Here is a 25557-nt window from a genome sequence, read left to right as displayed (position 1 = left end):
GGAGATCTCCAAAATGTTATTTAAAACACAAACACACTTGCTTTACTGGTTTGCATTGGTGCATTCTGTCCTTCCTGAGATAAAGCGCTCTGGGCTGGGCAACCCGCAGCTTGGAGAGCAAGACATCTCTTCCCCAGGTCCTTCCTCCACCTCTTGGAATGAGGCATGTGGGGCGGCTCCCGCCACCCTGAGCTCTTTCACAGGAGTGGCCACCTGGGGGTTGGAGCCGTGCCGCTGCCCAGACGCTCCCCGCGATCTGTGCGGGGACTGGAGGGAGGGGACCTGGCAGCGGGATCAGACCTCCTCCCCTCCACTCGGGAACCCTGGAGTCTGGCGACTGGGACGCGGAAACCCGGGAGGTGCCACCGGAGCCGGCGGGGTGGGGGCGGCCTGGGGCGGGGCCGGCGCGAGGTTGGGCGGGACGGAGGCGGGGCGGCGCGCCGGCCGCGGGGGGTACACGGGACGAGCTCCTCCTACTGCGCTCTGGGAATTGCTAGCGCTGGGCACCTGCGGGTGTGCGGTTCCCGCGCTAAGGCTGCCGCCGCCTCCTCCCAAGCGAACTGGGCCCGGTGCTGCTGGTGGCCTGGTGATATGAAGCGGCTCCCCCCAGCGCGGCCGGATCGCTGGGATGTGGCTCAAGCCCGAGGAGGTGCTGGTGAAGAACCCTGGGTGGCCCAGAGGAGCAGCGGGTACTTCTTGGCACAGCGGCGCTGCGGGCACGGCGAAGGGATCGGTCACCTCACCGGTAAGGCGGGGTGGGGGTGGTGAGGCGGGCCTGGGGTCTCGCTTCCCGCCGCGCCCAGCCCGGGGTTGGGACCCGGAAACCGAGAGGCGCCTCTGCAACCTGCGGGGCTGAGAGGGGTTCGGGGGTGGTGTAGACTGGGCGGCCTGGCGGGCTGCGCGGGGTTTGCCGGGAGCGCTCCTCCTGCTGCGCTTGCGGAAGTGCGAGCGCTGGGCACCTCCGGTCTGCGTTTCCCGCGCAGCCGCTGCCGCCGCCTCCTCCTGAGCCACGTGCGGCCTTGGCCCCGGCGACGTGAAGCGGTCCCTCCAGAAGAAAGGGAAACGAGCCCGATGAGGTGCTGCTGAAGGACGCCCTGAAGCTCTGGGTGGCCCAGAGGAGCAGCGAGCGGCTCCTTCATCCTAGGGCGGCGGGGTGAGAACGGCGAGGGGGACGGCGGCCTCAGCCATAAGGGGCTCGCGGGGGTGGCCGGCCTCAGCTCCCAGCCCCGGGCTGAGTGGCAGGTGGCGATTTCTTGTGAGACACGGGGTCAGGATGGCCCTGCCTCGGATTCATTTTGCTTTCTTCTGCATTTCTCGGGCACGTCTGGTAAAGACTGCGTCTAGGTTCATTGTTTGGCTTTTGCATGTTGGTGTTCAGCAACATTTCTTGAATCTTATCCTTCCCCATTGATGCGCCTTTGTTCCTGCGTTAAAGACTGTCTGCTCTGGCAGTCTGCCTCTGGGCTCTGCGCTGGTCCACTGACCTGTGTTGATTCTACTGCTGGCAGCACCCTGTCTTGATGACCATGGCTTCATAGTAAACCTTGAGAACATGCAGTGTTCCTCCAACTGTTTTTCTTAAGTATTGTGGTGCCTTTTTCTAGGTCTCTCTCTCTTTCTCTCTCTCTTTTTTTTTTTTTCCATAAACTTTTTTGTTAGTTGTCAGTACTTCCAAAATAGCACGATGGCATTTTTATTGAGTTTGCATTGAAGCCATAAGTCAAGTTGGGAGGAACTGACAAACTGACATCTGACATCTGAACAGTATTGACTCTTCCAACCTATGAATATGAAGTATCTCTATTTCGATCTTCTTTTTTTTTTAAAGGAAAATATAAAACTTTTATTGTGTTTCTGTATGTAGAAAATTCAAGATAACCCATAAATTATTACAATAAACATTCATAATTCTAAAAATAACACATTTGCTGAATACAAGTTTATATAAAAAAACAGTGCTGTTTCTACATTCCAGCAAAAAGATGTAGAAGTTTAAAGTTTTTAAAATTGTATTTTATAGCAACATGCAAATTGTTTATATAAAAAACAATACTATCAGAAAATTAATCAAAGCCCTACAGAGAAAAAAAATTGAGCTTTTGACAAAAATTAAAGAACACATAAATGGTGATATACAATATATTTTTGGATCAAAAGTTTCAGTATTATAAAGGTGTTAGAGCAGTCTCAACTGAAATCTGAGCAAAGTTTGTAGTTTTTCTTTTCTTTTCTTTTTTTTTTTTGGTGTTTGATACATTCTGTTATTTTTTTCCTTCCCTCCCACCCCTCCCACCCCTCTTTTCCCTCTATAGAGTCCCTCCTTCCTCCATTCTTGCTCCCCTCCGACCCCCCATTATGTATCATCATCCGCTTATCAGAGAGATGTCTTTCCTCAGTCATGTAGATTTATGCGTATACATCCTGTGCATATTCACTTAGGCTGTGCCTGACAAAAGTATTTCTTACTTGTCAATGGTGTCTACTCCCCCTGCCCCAGTTACAGCCAGCCTTTGCTGGAGTGTTGGAAAGCAGTTGTCATGTTACCCTTCTGCCCTGCAGCTCTGCTGTGCTTCTTAGTTCCTGAAGTTTTTCTTGATTCTTTCCTTTATTTTTCTAAAGAAAAGCATGTCATCTTTGAACAGAGTTTTATTTCTCTTCTCTGTCTGTATACCTTCTGTTTCCTCTTTTTGTCTTAGCATATTAGCTGGATCTTTCAGTGTGATGTTGAATAGGAGTGATAGGAGAAGTTGTCTTTACCTTGTTCCTGGTTATGAGGAAAGTTTTGAGTTTCTACATTAGTATGATGTTAATTGTAGGGTTTTGGGGGGACTAGGTAAATGATATTATCAAGGTAGACAAGTTCTTGATTCCTCGTTTGCTGTTTTTTTTCCTTTAATCATGAATGGGTGTTCCATTTTTGTCAAATGCTTTGTGTATCAATTGGAAAAAAATTTGTGATTTCCCCCCCCCTACTTCTATATTGATGAATTTTCGAATGGTGGACCATTGTTGCATACTTGGAGCAAGTCCCACTTGGTCATGAGATATAATTTATTTTATATGTTGGTGGATCTTGTTTGCTGGTGGAATTTTTTGTGGCGTGAACAATTGAAGTCAGGGAGTTGGGCATACTAGGCAAGCACTCTGCCACTGAGCTACATCCCTAGCACCTCCCCTGTTTTTTTTTACTTTATGTGTCTGAGGATGGGTTTCTTGTGAGCCTCTGCTTTCTTTTCTTCCCTTTTTTTTTCTTTTCTTTTTTTTTTTTTGAGTCTACTCTGAAAATCACTGGGCATTTTTGGTTGTTGTATTTAGACCATGCATATGTAAAGTGATTGTTAGATGAATCTCTACCATGTTTGTAACTGTTTTCTTTTTGTTGCTCTGTTCTTTTTCTTTTGAACCACTTTTCCTGACTTCTTTACCAATCGAATACTTTGTGATTCCATTGGTTTATCTATTTTCTTGCAAAAATAGCTTGAAAAGAATTTGTAGTATATATTTCTTGTTTGGAACATAATTTCCAGATTAGTCTATGTCTACCTTTAAATATTATGGTGTTTCACATGAAATGTATTTTTTTTTTCTAGTACTGAAGATTGAACCCAGGGACATTTTAAGCACTGAGCCATATCTCCAGTCCATTTTTAGTTTTGGTTTGAGACAAGGTCTGAGTTGCTGAGGCTGGCCTTAAACTTGTGATCCTCTTGCCTCAGCCTCCTGAGCCACTGGGATTATAGGTGTACAACACCATGCATGGCTGAGATGCAGAGATGATAGTATTCCCAGATCCTCTCTCATCTTTTATGACATTGTTGTCATTCATTTCACTTATTTACATACAGTAATCACTCAATAAATGTTTTGTTAACCCTTTAAACATTTCTTTTAGATTACTTAGGATTAGGAAAAAGAAGAAATTTAATTTATCCTCATTTATTTCTTTTCAGACACATTTCTCTTCTTTATATAGCTCAGAGCTACCTGACCTATGTGTTTTTTTTTCTCTCTGAACAATTTGATGGTTGGGTCTGCTGTAATTGAATTTCCTATCTTGTTCAAGAAAATCTTTGTTTTTCAGTTATGAAGGATAATTTCACTGGACCCAGCCTGGCCAGTAGTCCATGCTAGTAATCCTACCAATTTTAGTGACTGAGGCAGGAGAATCACAAGTTTGAGGCCAGCCTCTGCAATTTATTGAATCCCTGTCTCAAAATGAACAAAAAAACCGGGGGTGTGGCTCACTGGTAGAGCACCCCTGGATTCAATGCCAAGTATCCAATTAAAAAAAATAAAAAAAAAGGCCTCACTGCACATAGACTTACTGGTTTCAATTCCCTTGAGCTCATGCTTGGAGAAGTCTGCTGTAATTATGGTGTTCTTCCTAGGTTGTCTACTTCACACCCCAGCTTCCTTAAAGATTTTCTTTTTGGTTTCTGCAATTTGAATATGATATACCTCAGTGTAGATTTGTAAATATTTTCCCTGTTTTTTTATAATTTTCTGTGTGGTGTTCTCTGTACTTCTTGGATCTATGATCTGGGGTGTGTCATTAATTTTGGAAAATTTTTGGTCATTATTGCTTCACATGATTGATTTCCTCTTCTCCTGTTTTTCCAGTTTGGGGTTCTTATTCTTTTGGGAATTATCCACAGCACTCAGATATTCTGTACTTCCTGTGTCCCTGTCTCTCTCTTTTGACTTTTCAGTGGGAATTTCTGTTGATCTGTTTTCAAGTTCACTGATTGTTTTCTTGACTGTCCCATCTACTGATGAGACATCAAGGGCAATCTTCATTTTTGTTTATTTCTATTTATTTTGTTTTTCATTTCTTAGAGTTTCCATCTGTCTGCTTTCATGACCTAGTCTTCCATACTCTGTACCTTTTCTTTAGAGCCCTTCACCTATAAATCACAATTATTTTAAAAATTCTCTCAAAGTACCAAGATCTGTCATATCTGTGTGTCATTCTGATGCATGCTTTATCTTTTAATAATCTGTTTTTACTTGCATACTGACATGTTTTTACACACACATAATAAAGAACTTATGTATACATGTATATAAGTAATAATGACTGAGGAAATCATCTTCAGTGTGAGTTTTGCTATTCTGACTGGGACTTGGCTCTTTGCAGTTACTGAAGCTGCAGGTACCAGAGGCCACACATTCCTCCATGTCCCTGGTTGGGTCTCCCCTCTGTCCCTGGGTTCAGAACTTCCCAGTCTGCTCTTTGAGCTGTCATGTGCTCTCATTTATCCTGGAGCTTTTCCTGTTGGCAAGGGGGAGGGTCCTAGAATCATCAGTCAATCTCAGTCATCAGTGGACCTGTGACCCTGACCTGTGACCTTGCCATGTGATTCCTAGTCACTTCCTCCTGCCCCTTGGTGAGAGAAAAACTGGAAGAGACTCAGGAGCCAGAGAAGGCCTTTCCTCAGCTGGGGTGGAGCCTGAGGATGCCGCATGGCCTTATTCTTCCCTTGTTCAGAGAGCTGGGCAGGTCTCCCTGGGGTCTTTCAGTGGGAACTGGTGGGGTTCTGGTGAGAACACCTGTGCTGCCTTGGGGTCCCTTAAGACCGCAGCACCAGGAGTTTCTTATTCTTGTTCACACTCAGCCACCTGCAGTTTGTCAGACTCACTACTGAAGTGTCCTCCAATTCATGACCTCAACACTGGGGAGCAGGTCCCAGCTGTGTCCCTGGGAATTCCACTGTGCCACTTTAGCTTCAGGGGTTATGGTTTGACCCGTGACCTCAGTTTTTCAATGAATCCAAGAAAAGCTTCTGATTTCCAGTCTGCTTGGCCTCTGCTTGTATTTATGGGAGGGATGCTTCCCAAGCTCTTTGCATGCTGGAACTGAAGCTGGAAGTCCCCTTGTGGCTTTTTGATTGCTGCCCTGCCCACCTGCCCATCATTTGAAGGGGCTGGGTTGACACAGACCTCCTGACCTTTTCAGAAGCACGTGAGAGAAATCTCCACTGTGCATCAAAACCCGGCACCCCTCTGGCTGTCCAGGTGCTGCACAACCTCCCTGCTCCCTTCTTTCCATGTCACCTAGAGTCCCCCAGGCTGCTGTTACAAACTCTGCATGGGTTCGGTCACAGATGTCTTAGAAGCACCTTATGGGATGGGCTCCTTTCTGGGCTTCTTCAGTGTCTCCATCAGCATCCCTCTGTGTTTGCTAGACAAACGTGGCATTTCACCGGCCTTTTGAAAACAGAGCTTTAAGCTCCCTTTCCCCAGCCTGTTTCTTACCATTGAGCCTCCTTAAGCTGCCGTTGAGTTGTGTATTAAGTGTCAGCTCTCCATCCAGGAGACAAGACAGCCTTCCTGCCCCCCATTCACCCAACATCCAGTAACATAACCAGAAGGGGACGGGACTTGCCAAAGCAATAATTGCTATAAAAAACCCATGTGTCCTTCCTTCCTTCTGCTGGGGAAAGTCATCACGTAGGGCAGGTGGGGGAGGTGTAGGTGCCTGTCATCTGGGAATATGGAGCACAGGGTGAGGAGGGTGTCTCTTGGGTGTGGAGGTTGGCAGCAAGAGAGGGTTGATCAGCAAGTAAATATATCAAGGGTGGTGGAGGCTGGGTTTCTCTGTTGCAAAACAGAGTTGTGAACATGGAAAGAAAGAATGAACACAGGGAGTGGATCACAGGATGCATCATTGTGAACTCAGTTTTTCTGTATGTAGACTATATATACATACACACAGACGATGTCGTTTCATTAGAGATGTGTATGCCTGTGTGTAAATACATGAATCATATGTACACACACAGACCTAGCTCTTTCCAGAGAGGTCCTGGGGTTACCCCGTTAGCAATGAGCTCTCACATACCTCCTTTATATTTTATTTTGTAGCAGAGATTGAACCTAGGGCCATGTAACCACTGATCCACATCCCCTGCCCTTTTTATTTCTTTTATTTTGAGCCACTGTTGTGCTAAGTTGCTTAGGACCTCCATATGTTGCTGAGGCTGCCTTTGAACTCACAGTCCTCCTGCCTCAGCCTCCCAAACCACTGGAATGCTAGGTGACTTTTGTGTAGCAATTCTCATGAAAGGAAATAGAATTTCTGGGAAAAATGTCCAATTTCAGGGCTGGAGCAGGGAAAGTACAAGCAATGTTGGAATATTTCATTATGGCAGAGACTGAAAAACCAGAAGTATATGTCCAGAGGACACAGAACCCAGCTTGAAGGGATTCTTACCTGCCAAACCTGGAACAATTAAAACATCCAAATAAATAATAGTAATGAGTTATTGCTACTTTGAATAAAAGCAGGAAAGATGAAACCAAACTGATAAAAGTGAATAAATTGAAAGTTTGAGGAATGGTAAATTTACATAACTTCATCGTTTCTCTGTAGGAGGCTTGTGAGTTAGAAGGGAAAAAGGAATAAGTTTAAGGAATAAGTGCCCAAGCAGCCACTAACTTAAGAGACCAAGTGAACATCACCAGAAGTGGAACAAGTTGAAATTGTGTCCACCTGAGAGGATGTGATGCATAGCATTCCTTCTGTGAGGCTGGCCAGAGAGTTTAACCTGAATCTAATCAGCATCAAGCAAGCCAAAACTGGGATTTGCTGCTGAAGAACTGGCCACTAATCTTTGAAACCATCAAGCTCATGGAAGTCAACGATATCTTGAGAGATGTGAGGGCTCAAGGCAGTGGGTGATTCTGAACATGTCCAATGTTGTAGAGTCACAAGACAGGCAGTTCTCAACTCCTGTTGGCTGGACTTAGAGTCTTTAACTCTACAATGGTGTACAAGCGACATGTGTTCAGTAGAAACTGTACAAGCAGTTTTTATTTTTAATAATTTTTTAGATGTTAATAGAAGTTTATTTTATTTTTTTATTTTTATGAACGCTGAGGTTGGAACCCAGTGCCTCCCACATGACAGGCAAGCACTCTGCCACTGAGCCCCAGACCCAGGCCTTGTCCATGCAGTTTTGAATTTGGATCTTTTCCTGGGGGTGTTCCCTGGTCCTCTCTGATGTGGGGCAGCTGCAGAGAGCTGGAGGCCCCAGCCAGCCTGGGATCATGAGGGCTGTCCAGTGATAGAGTGTGCCTTGTGGCCAAGGTGGGAGGAACAAGTGGGTACATCCCATGCATTTCCAAGTCGCAGTGTGTTTGTTCCCCTTAGGACGGGTTTGTGAAGCACTTGGAAACTGGCAGGATCTGAGAAGCAGAGGGTAGGAATGTCCCAGCGTTAACTTTCTGAATTGTGGGTTGTGCTGTTGTGTCGGCACACATCTCTGCTGGTGTGAAACATGCTGCACACTCTGGGGTGATGGGGTGGCAGGTCGGTGACATACTCCTTAATGATTCAACTTCCTTTAACATTGGGGTCTTAAACCAAAATAAACTCCTCAGGCCACTCAGGGTCCTCTCGGGGCCTAGTAGTGAAGGAGCATGGGCAAAGGAAGGTGGAGGGCTTCAGCTCCTCCAGGGAGGAGGGAGTGGGTTTGTTCACCTGCCGTGATTCAGGATGCCATTCATCACAGCAGAATGCCAATCCTTCACCTGCTACTTGTGCCTTCTGTCCTGCAGGGGGTTGGATGTGTTGTCATATTTCTCAGGGTACCTTTCTGGAGTAGAAAGGGATTATTCTTCCACGTGAGACGTGGATGTGATGAGGATCCTAACGGGCAACACTTACCTGGTGCTTGAAGGGCCTGGCAATAGTCTAGGTACTTTGAATGATGACTTAATTTCCATAATTACCGTTGGAGGCATATCGTGGTTGCTTTATCTTCCAAAGAGACCAGGGCACAGAGAAATCAGGTAACTTTCCCAAGGCCACAGAGCTTGAAAGTGGTAGAGCTGGGGTTCCAATCGGGCAGTCTGACTCCAACAGCAGATGCTGGGGAAATGGGTGTGAGGAAGCTAGAGCTCTGGGCCCCTTGGAGTTTTGACTCTGCTGGGTGTCGGAGCTGTCTGGGCTCTCACCAGTGACCATGCTGCCTGCGCATGTGGGAGTGGCAGCTGCACACTGGCTGCGGGTCTGCATGTCCCTGAGCTCACAGGTGTGTTTGCTTCTCTTTTGCCTTGCAGGTGGCCCAGTGGGTGCTCTGGAGGCAGTACTGGATTCCAACACTGAGGTTGCTCCCTTTCGAGTTCTGCTTCAAGTTCCCGGCTCACAGGTGTGCTCTCCCATAGCATGTGCAGAGTTCCTGGATGGATGCAGCGTTCACTGGGCCATAGCCACTGGTGAGTCTTGTTCCCATTGGAATGTTCCAGACCCTAAGGTCTGAGCATGAGGAGCATCTGCTTGTTGGTGAGCCTGCCCGGGGATCCTCACCTACTTTCAGGAGCTCTGTGCTCTCCTCCACATGTCTGTCTCTTTCTTAGTGATCAGAAGCACACTAAGCCGTGAGCATGAGTGAGCCAGGCTTCTGAGGGGTGTGTTTCACGCACTCACGTGTTGTTGGGTATGAAGTGGCCATTTCCTTTACCGTCTTGGTGTCTGATTAACAGGGGTTTTCCCAGGTGTGTGCATGTGTGGTAATAGCCGGAAGCAAAGTCCAAGGGCTGTGTCCATCTTGGGCAGTCTCCTCCATCTGTACCAAAGACTGCATCACTGGGCTGCAGGGTGCTGAGGAAGTTTAAAATCCCCTCCTACTGCACCTGACGGTCCTGTTCCTTTCGGGCATTAGCTGTTAGCTAGTCATGTTCCTGGAATTGTCACAGCCCAAGAATCCTGTTCTATTATAAATAAACCCAAAACCATGTCTTCATTTTGCCTACACTTGTAATAAGCGTTCACCTTCCAGAGAGTAAAAAATAGGGAAAAAAAATCATCTGTGATCCTTTATCCAGTTTTAAAGTGTTTACCCATCTGTATAAATTTAAAAAGGGTTTTATTGATTTATTTATCAACTTACTTTATTTGGTACCATAAACTTCCAATATCACCTCCTGTCTATAACAAAATTTCCCCTGGAAAAATACTGAGCATAGGAAGAGGAGATTTTTCATTGCCATCCCCTATCTAGTCCTAATCATTGTTCACCTTTCCCTGTTTCTTTTTCAGTCTGTTTATTTTTTTTCCATTCATGTTCCATTTTAACTGTTTCATTTTACCCGAGATTCATTGGGACATACATTATGTGCATATTCATACATGCACATAATGTAACGTGGTCAATTTCATTTCCCAGTACCTCCCTGTGTTTAATTAGGACAGATCATCTTATTTTTATCTAAAGTGATAAAAAAAATGAATGCTCAATGTAAACATATCAACATTGAAAAGTGGAAAGAAGAAAATATCCAGCCCTGTGTGGTGGGACATACCTGTAATCCCAATGGCTTGGAAGGCTGAGACAGGAGGATCCCGAGTTCAGTGCCAGCCCCGGCAAAGGCGAGGTGTTAAGCAACCCAGTGAGACCCTGTCTCTTATTAAAATATAAATTAGAGCTGGCGATGTGGCTAAGTGATCAAGCGCCCCTGAGTCCGATCCCTGGCACCCCACCCCTGCCCACTCCAAATAAAAGAAAATATCTGTTGCCACAAATCCTGACCATCCAAAGTAGCCTCAAGGGTAGTTACAAAGATGGGTAGAAATGTTCTTATATAATGTAACTTGTCTGCCAGTTCTGGTTTATATTAAAAGTATTAGGTTTAGTCAATTTTCAATAAATGGAAAGAAATGGAAGTAAAACAAAATTAAACTTCCAATAAGTGTTTAATAGAAGAAAGATTCTTTTTCTAAAAAATTCACATGAGGTCAAGGGAAGAGATTTTTTAAAGCATTACAAGGTTAGCATCGTGGTGTTTGAGACACAGTGCTTCGGGTTTGACTGTGTTCTTGTACATCCCCATGCTACAGGACCTGGGTACAGCCTTCTTATTCTCCTGCTTCGCCAACCTCTTACCTTACAAGATTATTTTACATTGTAATTCTCATTCTGTCCTGTAATGGTGTTTTCTGTTACTGTCTCAGCTCTGCATTTACATGTCTTTCATGCTTCTACTCAGGTATGTTTCTCTCAATGCAGAATCTTTTATTTTGGTTCATCTCTTAACTGGCTGGATTCCTGTGGTTTTTTTTTTTTTTTTTTCCTCTTACTGGTCTCATGAGTGTCCTGTTCTCTGAATGTTTTCACTGGTGCCAATGTCTGCCCCTTGCTTTTGGACTTGAGTGATGCCTTGGCTGGGCATGGTTGTGGTGGGCTATGCTCTAGAGCTCAGTGGCTGTTGCTCTGAGGTCTTCCAGGATGTGAGGCAGCTACATGGGGATCATCAGGCTGCTCTCATGGGCCTCCCCCATCCCTGCAGCCTGTGGCGATGTGCTTTCACTGCATACAACTGCCTTTGTCACTGCCCTTTGGTACCTTGATTAGAATCTGTTACAGCCACAGGCATGTGTTAACATTTTCTGTGACTGTGCTGTGGCATCCTGCAGTTTGACTTCTTTAATCATTTTCTCATGGGAAATTTCTTATGTCTTTCTGCATGTGTATTATAGTTTACATTCTATTTGTTAGATTCTCCATCTAAAGACATTTTATGTTGGCTAGCTATTCTTTGTCTTTGCTTTTCATCTGTGCTATCCATTCTGTACATAAATTTATTGAATTAGTAATACAGCTTTCAACATTATTTTCGGTACCTCAGTATTAACTTAGTTACTAGTTTTGTCAGATTGTTTTGACCCTTAGTTAATTGCTTTATACCTTTACTTCCTTTTTTATCTTTTATTTCCTTATTTCATTTGTGAGTTCTTGTTTGGTTGAATTTATGCTCTTAGTTGATTGCTTTGGAGCACAAAGCATTTGTGAGAATTTCCTTTTCTTCTTGGAGTGTTAACTTCCTTCTAGGTTGTGTCTCATCTTCAAGGCATTTTGTTCTCATGTTTCTGTTCCCTTGCTGTTCATTGTATGCTTCCTGTGCTGCATGTCCTCATCTTGGCATTGTTATTTCAGACATTATGGAAGCAGGAATGTGGTGGGGGCACATTTTTAACTTGGGGGCAGAGCAGAACTTTTTAACTTGGGGGGACTGGTCTACTGCTGGTGTAGGAATGGGGTGTGGTAAGGAAGTGGGATCCTCTCCTTGTGTTTTTCCCAGACCCACTCTTACATAGGCAAAAGAGTTGATCTTGCTCTGGATTTGGAGCGCTTGATACAAATATGTGAACTTTTGTCTCCTTGCTAGTTTGGCTTCTGGGGAGTTGGCCGGGTGAGGAGTTAGTGCTATCTCTGCTGTGTTCCTAAATCCACCCCTTCAAATGTACAGCCATGCAATGTAGTTCTTAAGAGCTGCATAGCATTCAACCCTCTGGCTGTAGGTCAATTGACTCATCTGGTTCTTTAGTAGATATTTAATTGGTTCTGATTTTTCAGTACTTTCAAAACAACCAAGCATCTGTTTACATCAAATTTCCAGGACACTTGCCATCCCCAAAGACCATTCATTTGAAAGGTTTTGTGCCTGATGAGCACCAGACACCAGCTTGGTGTTGGGGATTTGGTCTTCTTCCTCTCTCCAGCATTACACGTCCATGAAGTAACAAGTCCAGGTGGAAGAGGCCTGGGGAACCCAGATTGCACAGGACCTTGAAAACAGAGCAGAGAATGAGGAGTGGCTGCATGGAAGGGCTGTGTACCTGTTGCCAACGGGACATAAACAGACTGGCAGATTGCCTGTGGGGGTTTGCTCCAGCTTCCCAGGGGCCCACGCCCGATGCACAGCAGTTCTGGGCAGGTTTAGTCCCCAGACTCTTTCTTCTGAACCATGCTCTGCTTCCTGCAATTGTCACTTGGCTAGATTTTGGCCTTGGGCCAACAGCCAGGCTTCCTAGTGTCTTGCTTTCTACCATCATTGTGCCCACAGAAGGTCCTGAGTGATGAATTGTTCTTTTAAGAGTTCTCTTCTGGCTTTGAGAATGGGAGCCATGGGTGCATTCTGTTCTAGGGCTTGTGCTTTTGACTGAGATACTTGGACTTGTGCAGGCATTACTTGGGCATCTTGCATGTCGTTGACTCGCCCTCATTCTTCATTGTGTGCTGAGCATTGAGAAAGGATCCCTGCCCAGGAGTTTGGGTCACCAATAAAGTACGAACAAAAAGTGTAGGAAAGGCCCTGGGTGGAACCAGCACAAGGGTAGGAACAGGAAGAGCGGGCTGTGAGGATGATCCCTGTCTTTCCTAGGCTCCTGTGTGACAGGACAGGGAAGTACAGGGGGGCCTTTAAGAGTAGTTTTTTTTATTTTTATTTTTTTTAAACTAGGTGGAGGAGAGAGTTAAACTATTTCATGGGTGAACTGTGTTATTTGGCAAAAGATCTGTGGATAACAGGTTGGAAGGGAGACAAGTCGTTATTCCTGTTTTAATTTCACATGGACCAAAGTCTCTGCAGGCTTCCTAAAGGTGCCTGGCTTTAGGCAGAGAGATAAGTTGTGAGCATTGGCTGAGTGGCTTGGGGTTGTAGACAGAGGAGCATGCCCAGTCCTTCAGGCTAGAGCTTAGACATCCATTGTGCTGACTCCCTGCTGGTGTTCAGATCACTGTCATTTACTTCTTTCTTCCCTGCCTTCCTCATGGAAATAAAAGTTCTACTGTCTCTCTGGCTGCTATCCCTCCTGTGCCCAGGACAGCATTGGGCATGTAGTCAGTGCCCAGTAAAGCATGGTGGGTAGATAGCGGGGAAGCATGCAAAGAAGCTGACTGAGGCCCGCTGTTGAAGATTTGTAAGGCAAAGGAAAGTGACATGTCCAGATGGACCCCTGACTTGACTTCTCTGTCATGTGGAAGCATAGCCATACAAACCTTGGACTTTTCACTTTGGCATAGTATGCAACAAATTATGTGAGCTCTTCAACACTTTATAATACACAGGCTTTGTATTGGATGGTTTTGCCCAACTGCAGTAACACTTGACCTGCCTCTCTTGGCCTAATGTGAACTGTAGTGGTTCTTTTCTCGAGGTGTTTCCCTTACTTGGGAGGAAGGAAATTGATTTCTGCTTTGCTGTTTCCTGAAACAGTTCTGTAGGAGAAGGAAAAATGTCCTCTCCCTAGGTTCTGTAGTTGAGGCCCTGGAAATGACATCACTATACAGCATATGAGCAAGAGAAAAAGAGTTTGATTTGAATGCACGCAGAGTATATACACGTGGCAGAAACTCAGCCTTGTAACTGGTAGGGTGATTAGAATTGGCCTTGCACGCACCTTAAGGGAAAGCAACCAGTTGACTGAGGACTGAAATGACAGGAAAAGGGGTCCAGCTCTGGGGTGGCTCAGGGTCGGGGAGGTAAACATGGGGGAAACTAATGGAAGGAAGGGCTGTCTCTGTGAGGCTGTGTGAGCCCCTCATGCTGCCGAGATCTAGAGGTCAAAGGTATCTTCCTGGGACAGAGGGGGAAATGCCTGTGCGGATAGAGAGTCCCTCCTGACTCGAGGCAGATGGGTCAGGGCAGACAGTCTTTCTGGTACCCCGTCTTTTATGTTTCTCAGTTATCTTTGGCTCAAAATTATTCTTATGCTGAAGTGGCATGTTTGGGGGTGACAGTTTTGATCCGTGACACTTCAAAGCTAATATGTCCTAAAAAAAGAAAGGAAGGAAGAAATGAAACCTGAGGAGGCAGTGCTGGGGAGCGAGAGCACATCGTGGGATTTGTTCTCCCCACTCCTCGGGCCAGATCCACAGGGTGTGAGAGTTGGACCTTTCCTGGGCCCTTGGCTGCTCCATAAAACTTGAAAAAATCTCTTCTGCTTCAGCTCTTCCTGGGACCAGACACTGCAGCCATGACAGTTGGGAGGCCCTATGGCCACCATCACGTCTGCTTGGAGCCACTGAATCCTGTTCGCGGCCATGCCAGTCTGCTCTAGAGCCTGATAAATAGTGAAGAAAACAGTACACTTCACCAGCACTCAGGTTTATTTGAAAAGTAATTTATAATTAGATTATTTGAATGTGCGTGCCCAGGTTTCATTTCTAAAAAGACTTCTACAGTGAGAATTTGGTAACACCCCCGAGAAAACAGCCTCATCTTAAGAAGCATAGGCTCTCATAAGACAGTCGTATAAAACACAAATGAAAACGTTAACAAAAAGAAAAGGACAGGTAACGACAGACTGTCACCCTTGAGAAATGGACCACAGCTTTTATTCTAGACTCTTCTGTCACTACCGCAGATCACAAAGGTCCCTTCTTGTTGGTGGTGGTTGGCCAAACAGTTGCAGTGTCAGATTGTTTGTGCCCTCTGCTGTCTCCTGCACACCCCAGGGGTTTGGGAGTACTTCTGGCCTCTGGAAGCTTGGCCAGGGTCCTCCCTTCCACCTTCAACAAGTACAGAGTGGACGGTGGTGGTGCACAGCATTAGTCTTCTCCAAATCCTGCAGTTGGCTTTACACTGACCTTTGTGAACCTAAAGAAGACATTCATTGGTGTTTTAAAGAGACTCTTAGGTCCTAGTTGGGTCGTTCTTCAGGGCTGATGTGAGTTCCCACACCAGAGCCAGTCACTGGGTTTCGTATCTCTTGTGTTGGTTCGCTTTTCATCGCTGTCACAAATACCTGAGATGACTGACTTAGGGAAGGTTGGTTTGGCTCCCAGTTCTGGAGTCTCCAGTCCGTGACTAGCTGGCCCCCTTGCTCGTGAGCCTGTGATGGGACAGCACATCATAGCAGCGGCTTATGGCAGAGCAAAAGTGTTCACCTCATGGCAAGCCAGGGAGCAGAGAGGAAGGGGCTGGGTTCCCACTGTGCTCTTCAAGGGCACGCCCCCAGTGACCCAAGGACCTCCCGCCAGACCCCACCTTGTGCAGTTCCCTCCCCTTCCAATACACTAGCTGTGAATCAGGCCTTTAACACATGGACCTTGGGGAGGCATTGAAGATCCAAACTGTAGCATGAGTGTAGGGAGGATTTGGGAAATAATTGTGAATTAAAATTCTGAAAATCTTAGAAGTCAGCTGATGCAGCCACAGCTTCATGGTCAGTAAGAAGTGACTGAGAGACTTGTCCTTGTGTTTTGCAACCTTGTGATGGTTAATCAATCCCTGCCTTCCCCCCACCCCCACCGCGCCTGTGTCTGTGGCTGTTTCAGGGTAGTGGACAGGGGTCGTTGTCGTGAAAGCAGCAGAGATTCCTCAAGTGCCTGGGTGCATCTGTCCTTCCTGCTTCTTGTCCCTTGTGCTCTCTTCCTTCCCTTTGCCCAGCTCCCTGGATGAAGGCCCTGTCTCTTGTGCGTCAGGGTCTGATTGCTTAAGAGAGCAGCAGCAGGCTTGCTGAGCAGGAAGGGGAGCCCAAGAAGTTCTGAGAAGCGGTGGTGACGTTGGAGGGCCAGGTTCATCCTCATCGAGGCAGAGGAGGTGGTCACCTACTGCTCCTGCTGCTGCTGTAAGGGCCAGGTGCTGCGCCAAGGCTGTCTGTACATCAGCATCAACCGCCTCTGCTTCTACCCCTTCTCCTGGTCAAGGAAGTCATGTGAGGCCAGTATCAGCATCTGCAGTGATTTGTTCCTTCAAGATAAAATTGACCCTGGGGTTGATTGGCATGGCTCCCTAGAGAAGCCATTAAAGGTTAAATCCAACAGCAAAAGATTTAAATGGGTGGTTGAGATGACAGCAGGTGATACTGGATTAGTTTCCAAATGATTTGTGCAGATAATTAAGTTTAATTATACGTGCTACAACCATGGAGCTTGATTTTTATTTATTTATTTGTTTCTTGGAGACAATTCATGTTTGTGCTATTTTCGGGAGCATATCTGTATAGCTTATTTAAATAGCTACTCAAGACCTTTTACTACTATAGACCATGTTGAAGGTACAGTATCATATCTGATGGGTGAATATTTCTAAAGGAGTAGCATGTACTTCTTCTTAATGCAGAAGGACATCTTTGAAAACACCCATCCCTGAACATCAGGACTGTTGACTATGCAGAATGCTTTACCTGGGTCCACTTGAGATCCAGAAAGAATTGGTGGACATCGCACCAGCAGAGGACACTGTCCTCAGGACTGGCATTCCCACAGGGAAAGGCAAAGCCACATGTGTCAGTTGTGTGTGGAAAGTTTCAAAAGCCATTGCCATTGAAAACACTTTCAGAAGCCATTTCAAGAGCCCGTGCTGGGTGGCACGGGAGACGCACAGGTGTGTGTGGTTTTCTTCATTTATTCTCCAAGTGCAGCCAGTGGGAGGCCTGTCCTGAATGTGTGCTGTGGCCAGCCTCCTGCACATGCTGTTTTCTCTTTCTGTTTCACCAGCCTTGGTTCTGATGCCTCAGCACCCTGCCCTGTGTGCCCAGTCCTCTCCTGACCTTGCTTGGAACGGGCCCCGGCCTAAGCTTGGCCATCCTTCTTTTCCTTCTTTCTGAAATGCTTTTCAAAATGAACACCCTGCTTTCCTTCTGTCCTTAGCCTCTTCAGAAACTCCTGTTTGTCCTTCAAAACCCAATTCAGATTGGTCACCTCCACCATGCCTTGGGCCCCATATAATGCACGCCATGGCTGTTTCTGAGCTGGGTTCCGTCAAGTTGGTGTTGCTTATTTGCTTGTAGGTTAGTTTTTCCTGTTTGTGCTGCTTAAATGCAGGGCTCTTCACACAGCAGTCACTTAGTGAACACAATTTGGCAGTGTAGACAAAAGTAGTGTGGGCGGAAGAGCTGGGATAGCTGGAAAAGAGTAGTTCCAGGCCTGACATAGAAATGAGGCCGTTTAACATTCTAAAAGCCTTGAAAATGCTATTGCTAAATAAGTGGAAGGAAATGTGACAATATGACATTCATTCTCCACTTTTATGTGAAAAGGAAATGTTCTAATTTGGGACACTAAGAATAGTCACTAAACCTGTGTTAGGATGATGATATTTGGAAAAAAGTAATGATTGCTAATATTCGATCATGTTTTTCAACTTGTTATCTGTGCAGTGGATTGGCTAACAGATAGAAGATTTTATCTTCTCCCCCTTTCCTCTGCATTAGCCTACTGCCTATCACTGTATCAAAAATAACTCTTGGCTGCGTACTGTGGCACAAGCGTGTAATCCCAGCATCCTGGAGACTGAGAAGGATGGCAAGTTCAAAGGCAGCCTCAGCAAAGGAGAGGCACTAAGCAGCTCAGTGAGATCTGTCTCTACATGAAATACAAAATTGGGCTGGGGATATGGCTCAGTAATCAAGTACCCTTCACTTTAATCCCTGGTACACCCGCCAAAAAATAAAATCTGGGTCTAGCATATTGGAATAAAAATGTATCACCTGCACTGTATTACATTATTTTTATTAGTAGCAGTAGTACTGGGGATTGAAGTCAGGGCTCTTAACTATTGAGCTCTGCCTCCTGCTTTCTGAGACAGGGACTTGCTAAGTTCCCTCCTTGGCAAGGAGGGATCCTCCTGCCTCCTGGATCACTGGGACTGTAGGTGTGTGCCACAGCACCTGACTATCTTTCTGGCAGTGCTGGGAATCAAACCCAGGGCTCCACACATGCTTGGCAAGTGCTCTACTACTGAACTATATCCCAGCACCTGCTTTCTTTTCCTTAAGTGAAGGAGTCTTGCTTTGTTGCCCAGACTGGCCCTAAAACACTGGGCTCAAGACACACACCTGCCTCAGGCTTGCAGGTAGCTGGGAGGTGCACACACAGTGTGCCTGAATGTACTGTTTTACCTTAGCATTTCATAAAAATGGCTTGTACTGTCTTCTAAGCATAATAAGAGTCATGTGACACAGACTCGATGCTCAGCCGTCTTATGTAAAGGAGACATGAATAACCCCCTTGCACACTTCTTTTTCTTCTACCTTGATGTGTGAGTGCTGTTTTTGAAACTAGAGTTTGTGTGATTCAGAAACTTTTGCATGAGTGTTTAAATATTCTTGGTGATGTATGCTGTTGTATTCCAAAATGATGGTCCTTGAAAGTATGCAGTAGCCAGCACCCTGGGAGATGACACTTAAATCTTTAAGAAAATCATTGGCACATGAGTTGGGTTTCACCAGCAGCTGTCAGGCAGTTGTGTACTCTTCTCCTGGGCTGGCTTTGAAGACTTTTGCATTTTAGCTGAAAAAAAAAAAAATAGAACTTTGGATTGTTATTTGCTGATGCTTGAAGTTTGGCTCCCACTTTATTGGGGATCTGAATTTGCATCTTTTCTCTTTCAGTTCAACTTATAATCCCTTGGGTTGATATCCAGAAATTGTAAAGGACAGACAACTTCTTTCTGGCAGACACATCCGGATCACCATGCAGAATAAGGAGCGTGACTCCTCCATGTTTCTGATCCTGGATGCGGTCTTGAAGATCGTGGAGCAGCTGGTAGATGTGATGCTGCGGAGGCTGCTGGATAATGAGGTCTGGAGCCAGATGTGCAGGAACCAAGCCAGATCACCAAGAGGTAGAGCTTCAGTCCCATGATGTCCCTCAGCTGCTTGACCTTTTCATGTGCTTTGGTTAGCACCTTCTGGTTGTGAGATCATCCCTGTGTCCCTGGGCATTGATTTTTCATCTGAAGTTCAAACCCAGTGTGTGAGCTGGACTTTGATTTCAGGTTTGCAGATCATAACTGGGTAACTAACTTCAGCTCTGATGTCAAGGTAAACCGTTTTGAAAGATCCTTAGAGAAAAGAGTGACCATAGAGTACTGTCCTGGATTCAAGTTTTTGACATAGTTACAGAATCAAGGCTGATCAAATACTGCTAGTCATTAAACAGAGATTTTTTTTTTTTTTTACTGTGAAATGCATGTAACATAGACCTCACCATTTTCAGGCATGTAGTTCAGTATCATTAAGTACATTCACACTGATACATGACCATCCTCACTGCCCATTCTAGAACTCATCTGACTTGATTAAACTAAAACTCTACCTACTAGACACTACCACCCTATTCAACCTCGACCTGACAACTGCCATTCTGCTGTCTCTGTGGAATCAACTGGATCCTTCACATAAGTAGACAACATTCAATGTTTTGCCTTGGGCTTCCTTTGCTTAATCTAATGTCCTCAAGGTTCAACTCTGTCACGGCATATGTCAGAATGTCCTTCCTTATCAGGGTTGAATCATAATCCAATGTATGTACGTACCCCACTGTGTTTATCCACTCGTCTGTCCGTGCACACTTACCTTCCTTTCACCTTCTGGCTATTGTGAACAATGCTGTCATGAACTGAGCACACTAATTTCTCTGACACCTGCTTTCAATTCTATCAAGTATTTTTACCCAGAAGTGGAATAGCCAAATCATATAATTCTATGTTTATTTTTTTTTAAATCAGTCTGAGCTTTTGACATTAAAATTGTTTGTCTCTTTTAACATTCCTGTATTTTGTTTTCTTTTTCAATTGACATTTCTCTAAAATACCCAAGGAGATGAGTAAAACATAGCTATAATACCTTTGCTCATGAGGCAGTTTAGTACTACAGCATCTGAAACTCTTGCTTTGTAATCCTTTTTGGAGCATTTTTTATTTTGATGTTTTGAATTAGGGATGCTCAACTGCTGAAGTTTACATTGATGTTGTAAAATCTGAAAAACTCTGAAATTTGTAACTCTTCTGGTCCCAAGCATTTTGAATAAGAACGACTCAAACTGCAGTGAATTCATTCAAAGCCATGAGGTCTAGTGTTCAGTGCAAATACAAAGAAAGCCATTTTGCAAACAGCAGATCTCTTCCTCCTTACCACATGCACTTTCTTCTGACTGTCTGGTGGGGGTGCATCTTTCTAAGTGGTGGTCTGTGAACAGCAGCGTGTTTGGGGTTTTCTTGTATTCAGAATGACTTTAGGTCCCTTCCAGCTGTGTGCATGTATTGCAAACTGGTCATGTGTTGCCACAAGAGGCACACACAAAAAAATGAAATGCTCTTGGTAGGTTTCTTTTTTCTTTTGTCCCAAATTGGTTAAATTCTAATAAACTGCACGTGGTGTTGAGTCATCTGTGATGTGTAGCAGTTGTTTTGCAAGATGGATGGTGCTTGTCTCTTCCTTACAAAAGAGACTCTTGGGGCTCTGATCATTATTTTTGTTTCCTTGTCCCATGTGCCTCTTGGCTGCAGGACCCCCAGTATGGTCCCCAACTTGGGGTCATGTGTTTTCAAAGAAGACAACACAGTATGGGGAGAGCCAGGCTGTTCGTGTTTTTTCATGTTTAAGTGAGATAGTTGGTGTCCAAGTCCTTTTACTCCAGCTGACGAAGATCTGTCACATGAAAAGTCCACAGTTAGCAGCCCTGAGGGAATGAGTTTGTGGTGTATGCATAATTAGAGGGCTAATAAAACCGCCAGCTGAAGGTTTGATCCTCTCCCTGTACATAGTCTCAGGCGCAGGAGGCCAGCTCACAGGCCAGTGTGTGCTGGCGGCCCGGGGGCATCAGGATTTCAGGTAATATCCTGGCCAGCTCCACTTCAGATGTGGCATTTTTGGTTTGGGGCAAAGTGAGCAGAAAAGAGGAAGGTGGAAGATCTGTAGCACCTGGCTCCCTTGTGGTAAATCGAGCATCTTGGAAGAAAAGGTATGCCTATAGTCCAGAACTTCCTACGTTTGTGTCCTGCAGGGTTCCACCTATTAACTTCAGCTTCAGCAACAAGCCTGCGGTGTATTGCTTCACGTTCTGTCAGCACATTTCTCTCCTCCTTGTTACAGGCTCATCCAGAGGTGTGCGTTAATTCAGGGTGGTTGGTGGCACCTACTGCTGTAGTTTCAGCTGAAACTCTCTGGCCGTGACTGATTTGGCCTGGTCACACTGCAACTCTGCAGGCACCTGGCTTCTGGGCGCGTCTCTGTCCTGGGGTGCTTGTGCCTGGCTCAGACCCATCAGCTCCCATCTTCTCAGTGTTGGGGCCTGACCTTGTCTGTGGAGGGGAAGCAGAGACATTGAGTATGGCAAGGTCTAGGAGGCAAGTCGTGGCTAGCTGGCTTGGTTTCTGATGTTGTTCAGAAAAAGGAAGTGATATGGTTAGCATCAAAACTGCCACCTGCCTGGAACCTTAAAGGGAGTTGTCACTCCTGTGTTCATGAAGAGCTGGTTTCTCACAAGGTCATTGACTTGAGTTGTGCTAGAAATTGAAACACTCACGTACTTCAAAGTGAAGTTGAATGGCTTTCCAGGAGGAAGGGAAGAACGCAGGCCTTTAAGCCCTTCTGGGGATTGTGTTCTTGTAATTTGAGGTTTCTGGTCTCTGGTTACCAAATGTGCCCAGAGGGAGCTTGGATGCTGGGTGTGGAGCATACCCATCTGCTCTGAGGCCACAGAGAGGCCTCAGTTGGTGGCTGAGGTGGTCAGTGAACTGAGAGGAAACTGTTGTTCTCAGTTGCCTCAGACACATGAACACCATGTAATAATTTCAGGACTTGTGTGCAAAATAGATAGCAGTACTCCTGCCCTTAGTGCTCAGGTTGAGCTACTGGGATTTGTGCTCATTACTGTCTTGGTGTGTCTTGGCCTCCACCTTCTCCTGAGGAGGAAGGGAAATGTCCCACTAGGGAGGAATTCATTGGCACCAGAAGCAAGCTTGTGCGATGTTTGTAATGAGTAAGGTGTGTAAGGCGTAAGCTTGACTTTAAGTTCCTCAAACCAGTGTGGCCAGCATGTTTTGGGGACAAGGACGTCAGTTTTCCAACTCATTTTATGTGTATTATGTAAATTAAATTTCTTCTTAACAGATACATAAAAACCTAAAGATTGTACATGTCAATGGGGAGCCCTAGGGTGTTCTGATGCAGATACACTTTGTGTGATGTTTAACTCTGGTAAACCTACCTGTCTGCTCAAACATCATTTCTTTAGGGTGAAAATAATCAAAATCCTTTCATCTATCATTTTGAAGTATTCGGTGTGGGATTGGCACCTGTAGTCACCTGCTCTGCAGCAGCACCCCGGAACTTCCTGCTCCTTCTCTCACTGGCCCAGAACCCATTAGGCAACCTCTCTGGCCTCTGGTTTTCACCATTCTACCTTCAACTGTATGACAGCAACATTTTTAGATTTCAATGTAAACGTGTTGGATATATTTGGCTCTCAGTGACCTTGGGGTCTCCATGAGGGACCTCACCTTCCATTCTTGCAGTATGTGAACTTCTTTGTATTTGTTCTTTATAGATATACTTGACCGCCATGTGAACTTTGACATGTCCAACATCCATGGAGTACAGCTTCCCTTCTTGTGGTTGTACAAGATGTGGAGCTACACCAGGTGTATATTCATATACGAACGTAGGAAATTGTGTGTGATTCAGTGTGTGAACTTGCACAGTGCACTTGGCTTCCCCTGGCTCCCTTTTGGATATCCACATATGAACAATTAACCCTTTCAGTGGGTAGTTCAGGTTTTTACAAGAATCACAGGACCACACAATCATCACCATAGCCACAGAACCTTTTATTACCCTCCAAAGAAGCCTCAGGTTCATGAGCAGCCACTCCTTATTTTTGTCTGTCAGCCTCCTATGTGGACATTTCGTGTAAATGAACCTGGCACCTTGTGGTCTTTGTGTCTGGCTTCTTTCACTCAGCCTGAGGTTTCCAAGCTCTGTCCATGCACACTTTCTGTTGATGGCTGAGTACTTTCTACCCTGCTTGAGGGGATGTGCCACATTTGGTGTGTCCATTGATCAACTGGTGGACATGGGGTAGTTTCCACCTTTGACTATGAATCTGTTGCTGTATTTGTGTGCCAGTTAGTGGACATCAATTCTCAATTGTGTTGTGTGCATTCAACTGGGAGGGAATGTCTGGGTAAGCACTGCGTCCACTTTCAACCTTTGAGGGCTTCTGGCTGTTTGCCAACATGAGAGTGTCATTTGGCCTTCCACGAGCAGCGTGCTAGGGCTCCACCTTCCCCACATCTCACCGATGCTCACCCCGCTTATCATCTGATCTCCACACATGGCCTCTGCTGCTATTTTTGGAGTACTTCTCACAGTTACTCCAACCAGGATGGAATGCTTATTTTAGTTCATGAGTTCATGAACTTCTTGCTGGTGGGGACAGCAGAATCTGCTCTTCGCATTTGCTCCCAAGGTTGACCGTGGGTCTGGATGGACCATGGGCTTCACTGGCTCTGGAGGAGCATGACTTCTTATTTCAGTCTCTAAATTATCAGGTTGTGCCAGTGAGTTCAAAAGTGTTTTCCTTTGGAGTTTCCTCTCTGTAGACCTTTCCATGACTCCTTTACATCTCCCACCTCTCACCAGGGACCTTGAAGCCAGAGCACAGAAGGAGCTTTTCCGAGGCCTCTTCAGGCTGCCAAGAAAGTAGAAGCTGCATGCTGTGGTGGACTGCTCCTCTCGATTCCCTTCGATCACTGCCACACTGCGGGATGAATGTTTACCTTTGACAGCTCCACCTGCTTTGCCAGCAGAGAAGATGGCTGCTACAGTGTTGTCCTTCTGCTCAGAGAGGTAGACCCTGCCCCTCACCTCTGTTTGACCTGCTGTGCACACTCTGAAGCAGCCTTTTGTCATTTAACCCATTTTGTTGAGTCTATTTTACTGTTGCTAAAACAAAATGCTTGATGTCAGGTTTACTTATTAACCAAGAAGAAAAGCAAAAAGGAAGAACATGGTGCTGGGTCAGCACCAGTGAGGCATTGTGGTGTACAGTGTCCCTGTGGCAGGAGCATGCGTAGATGGAAACATCATATGTGAAGACAGGAAGCCAGAGAATGGGGAGGGACCATTGTGTTGTAACAACCCCTGTTGTTATACATCTCTGGAACTTGTGAAAGATTTAAAAATGCCTCCTTTTGTGAGGATTAGGTCCCTCCTATAACTCTGATTCTCTCGTTGGAAAGGGGAGTGTGGGCAACCTGAGTTTACTTCTGAATGCAAGCAGCTCGGTCTTCGATCTCAGGGGTATCTGCTGAGGGGGTACCACAGCTGTTACACATCAAGACCTCTGGGGTCTCGCTTCTCTTAGCATAGGTCCTGAGCCTGATTGTTTAGAAACTGTGTTTTTCCTTGTATGATTTCCCACCTCCATGCCCTCCTTCTGCAGTAGATGTCTTCATTTTGCAAGCATTATTATCAGTGGAGCAAGAAATCGACATGATGAACTACATACCTAAAAAATTGATTTTGGAATTATGCATAGCATCAATTGACCTTGTAACCATTTTGTAAGTGGAATCCTACAGCTTTTCATTTTGTGACTTGTTTATTGCAACACACAATGTCCTTAATGTTGATCCACCTCTTATCTGTTAGAATTCCCTTCCTTTGGAAGTCTGAGTAATATTCCATGGTAACCTAAACCACAGTTCCTTTATCCGTTCATCTGTGCATGGAAGCTTGGGTTACTTCTACCTTTTGGTGATTGTGATTGATGCTCCCTTGCACACTTTTCAACCTTTATACCAGGTCCTTGTTGCCATTATTCCATGTTAGATTAACTTCTGAGCATGTTTGTGGAGGCCTGCCTTTCTTCTTTTTTGTGGTCCTTACTGTGATTCAAATCTTTTTATTAGTGCCTTGCAATTATACATAACAGTGGGATTCATTGTTCTGTATTGGAACATGCACAGAATGTAATTGGTAAGTTCCATTCTCCAGCACCTCCCCTTCACATGCCGTCTTTTGCATCAGGTAGTGGGCATGGA

General features: G+C 45.4%; 1 protein-coding gene across 1 annotated transcript; it reads left to right on the top strand.

Annotated features, from left to right (window-relative positions):
- Positions 1–491: 491 nt before the first annotated feature.
- On the top strand, positions 492–25537 carry LOC306668641 (TBC1 domain family member 8-like). Its single transcript, XM_079152203.1, has 4 exons — positions 492–745; positions 9064–9219; positions 19121–19353; positions 24957–25537. Exons 1-3 carry the CDS (start codon positions 592–594, stop codon positions 19159–19161), a joined length of 351 nt encoding a protein of 116 aa, XP_079008329.1. The 5' UTR covers positions 492–591; the 3' UTR covers positions 19162–19353; positions 24957–25537.
- Positions 25538–25557: the final 20 nt, after the last annotated feature.

Source organism: Sciurus vulgaris (assembly GCF_902686455.1).
Source record: "Sciurus vulgaris genome assembly, chromosome: 8".
In the NCBI taxonomy this organism is placed as follows: Eukaryota; Metazoa; Chordata; class Mammalia; order Rodentia; family Sciuridae; genus Sciurus; species Sciurus vulgaris.
Note: the sequence above shows the minus strand (reverse complement) of the source record. Positions and strands in the feature narration are given on the sequence as shown.

Coding starts and splice junctions, on each gene's coding strand:
- LOC306668641 (XM_079152203.1), top strand. CDS start 592: ATGAAGCGGCTCCCCCCAGCGCGGCCGGATCGCTGGGATGTGGCTCAA. Junction 746..9,063: donor AGGGATCGGTCACCTCACCG/GTAAGGCGGGGT, acceptor TTTGCCTTGCAG/GTGGCCCAGTGGGTGCTCTG. Junction 9,220..19,120: donor TCACTGGGCCATAGCCACTG/GTGAGTCTTGTT, acceptor TTTCTCTTTCAG/TTCAACTTATAATCCCTTGG.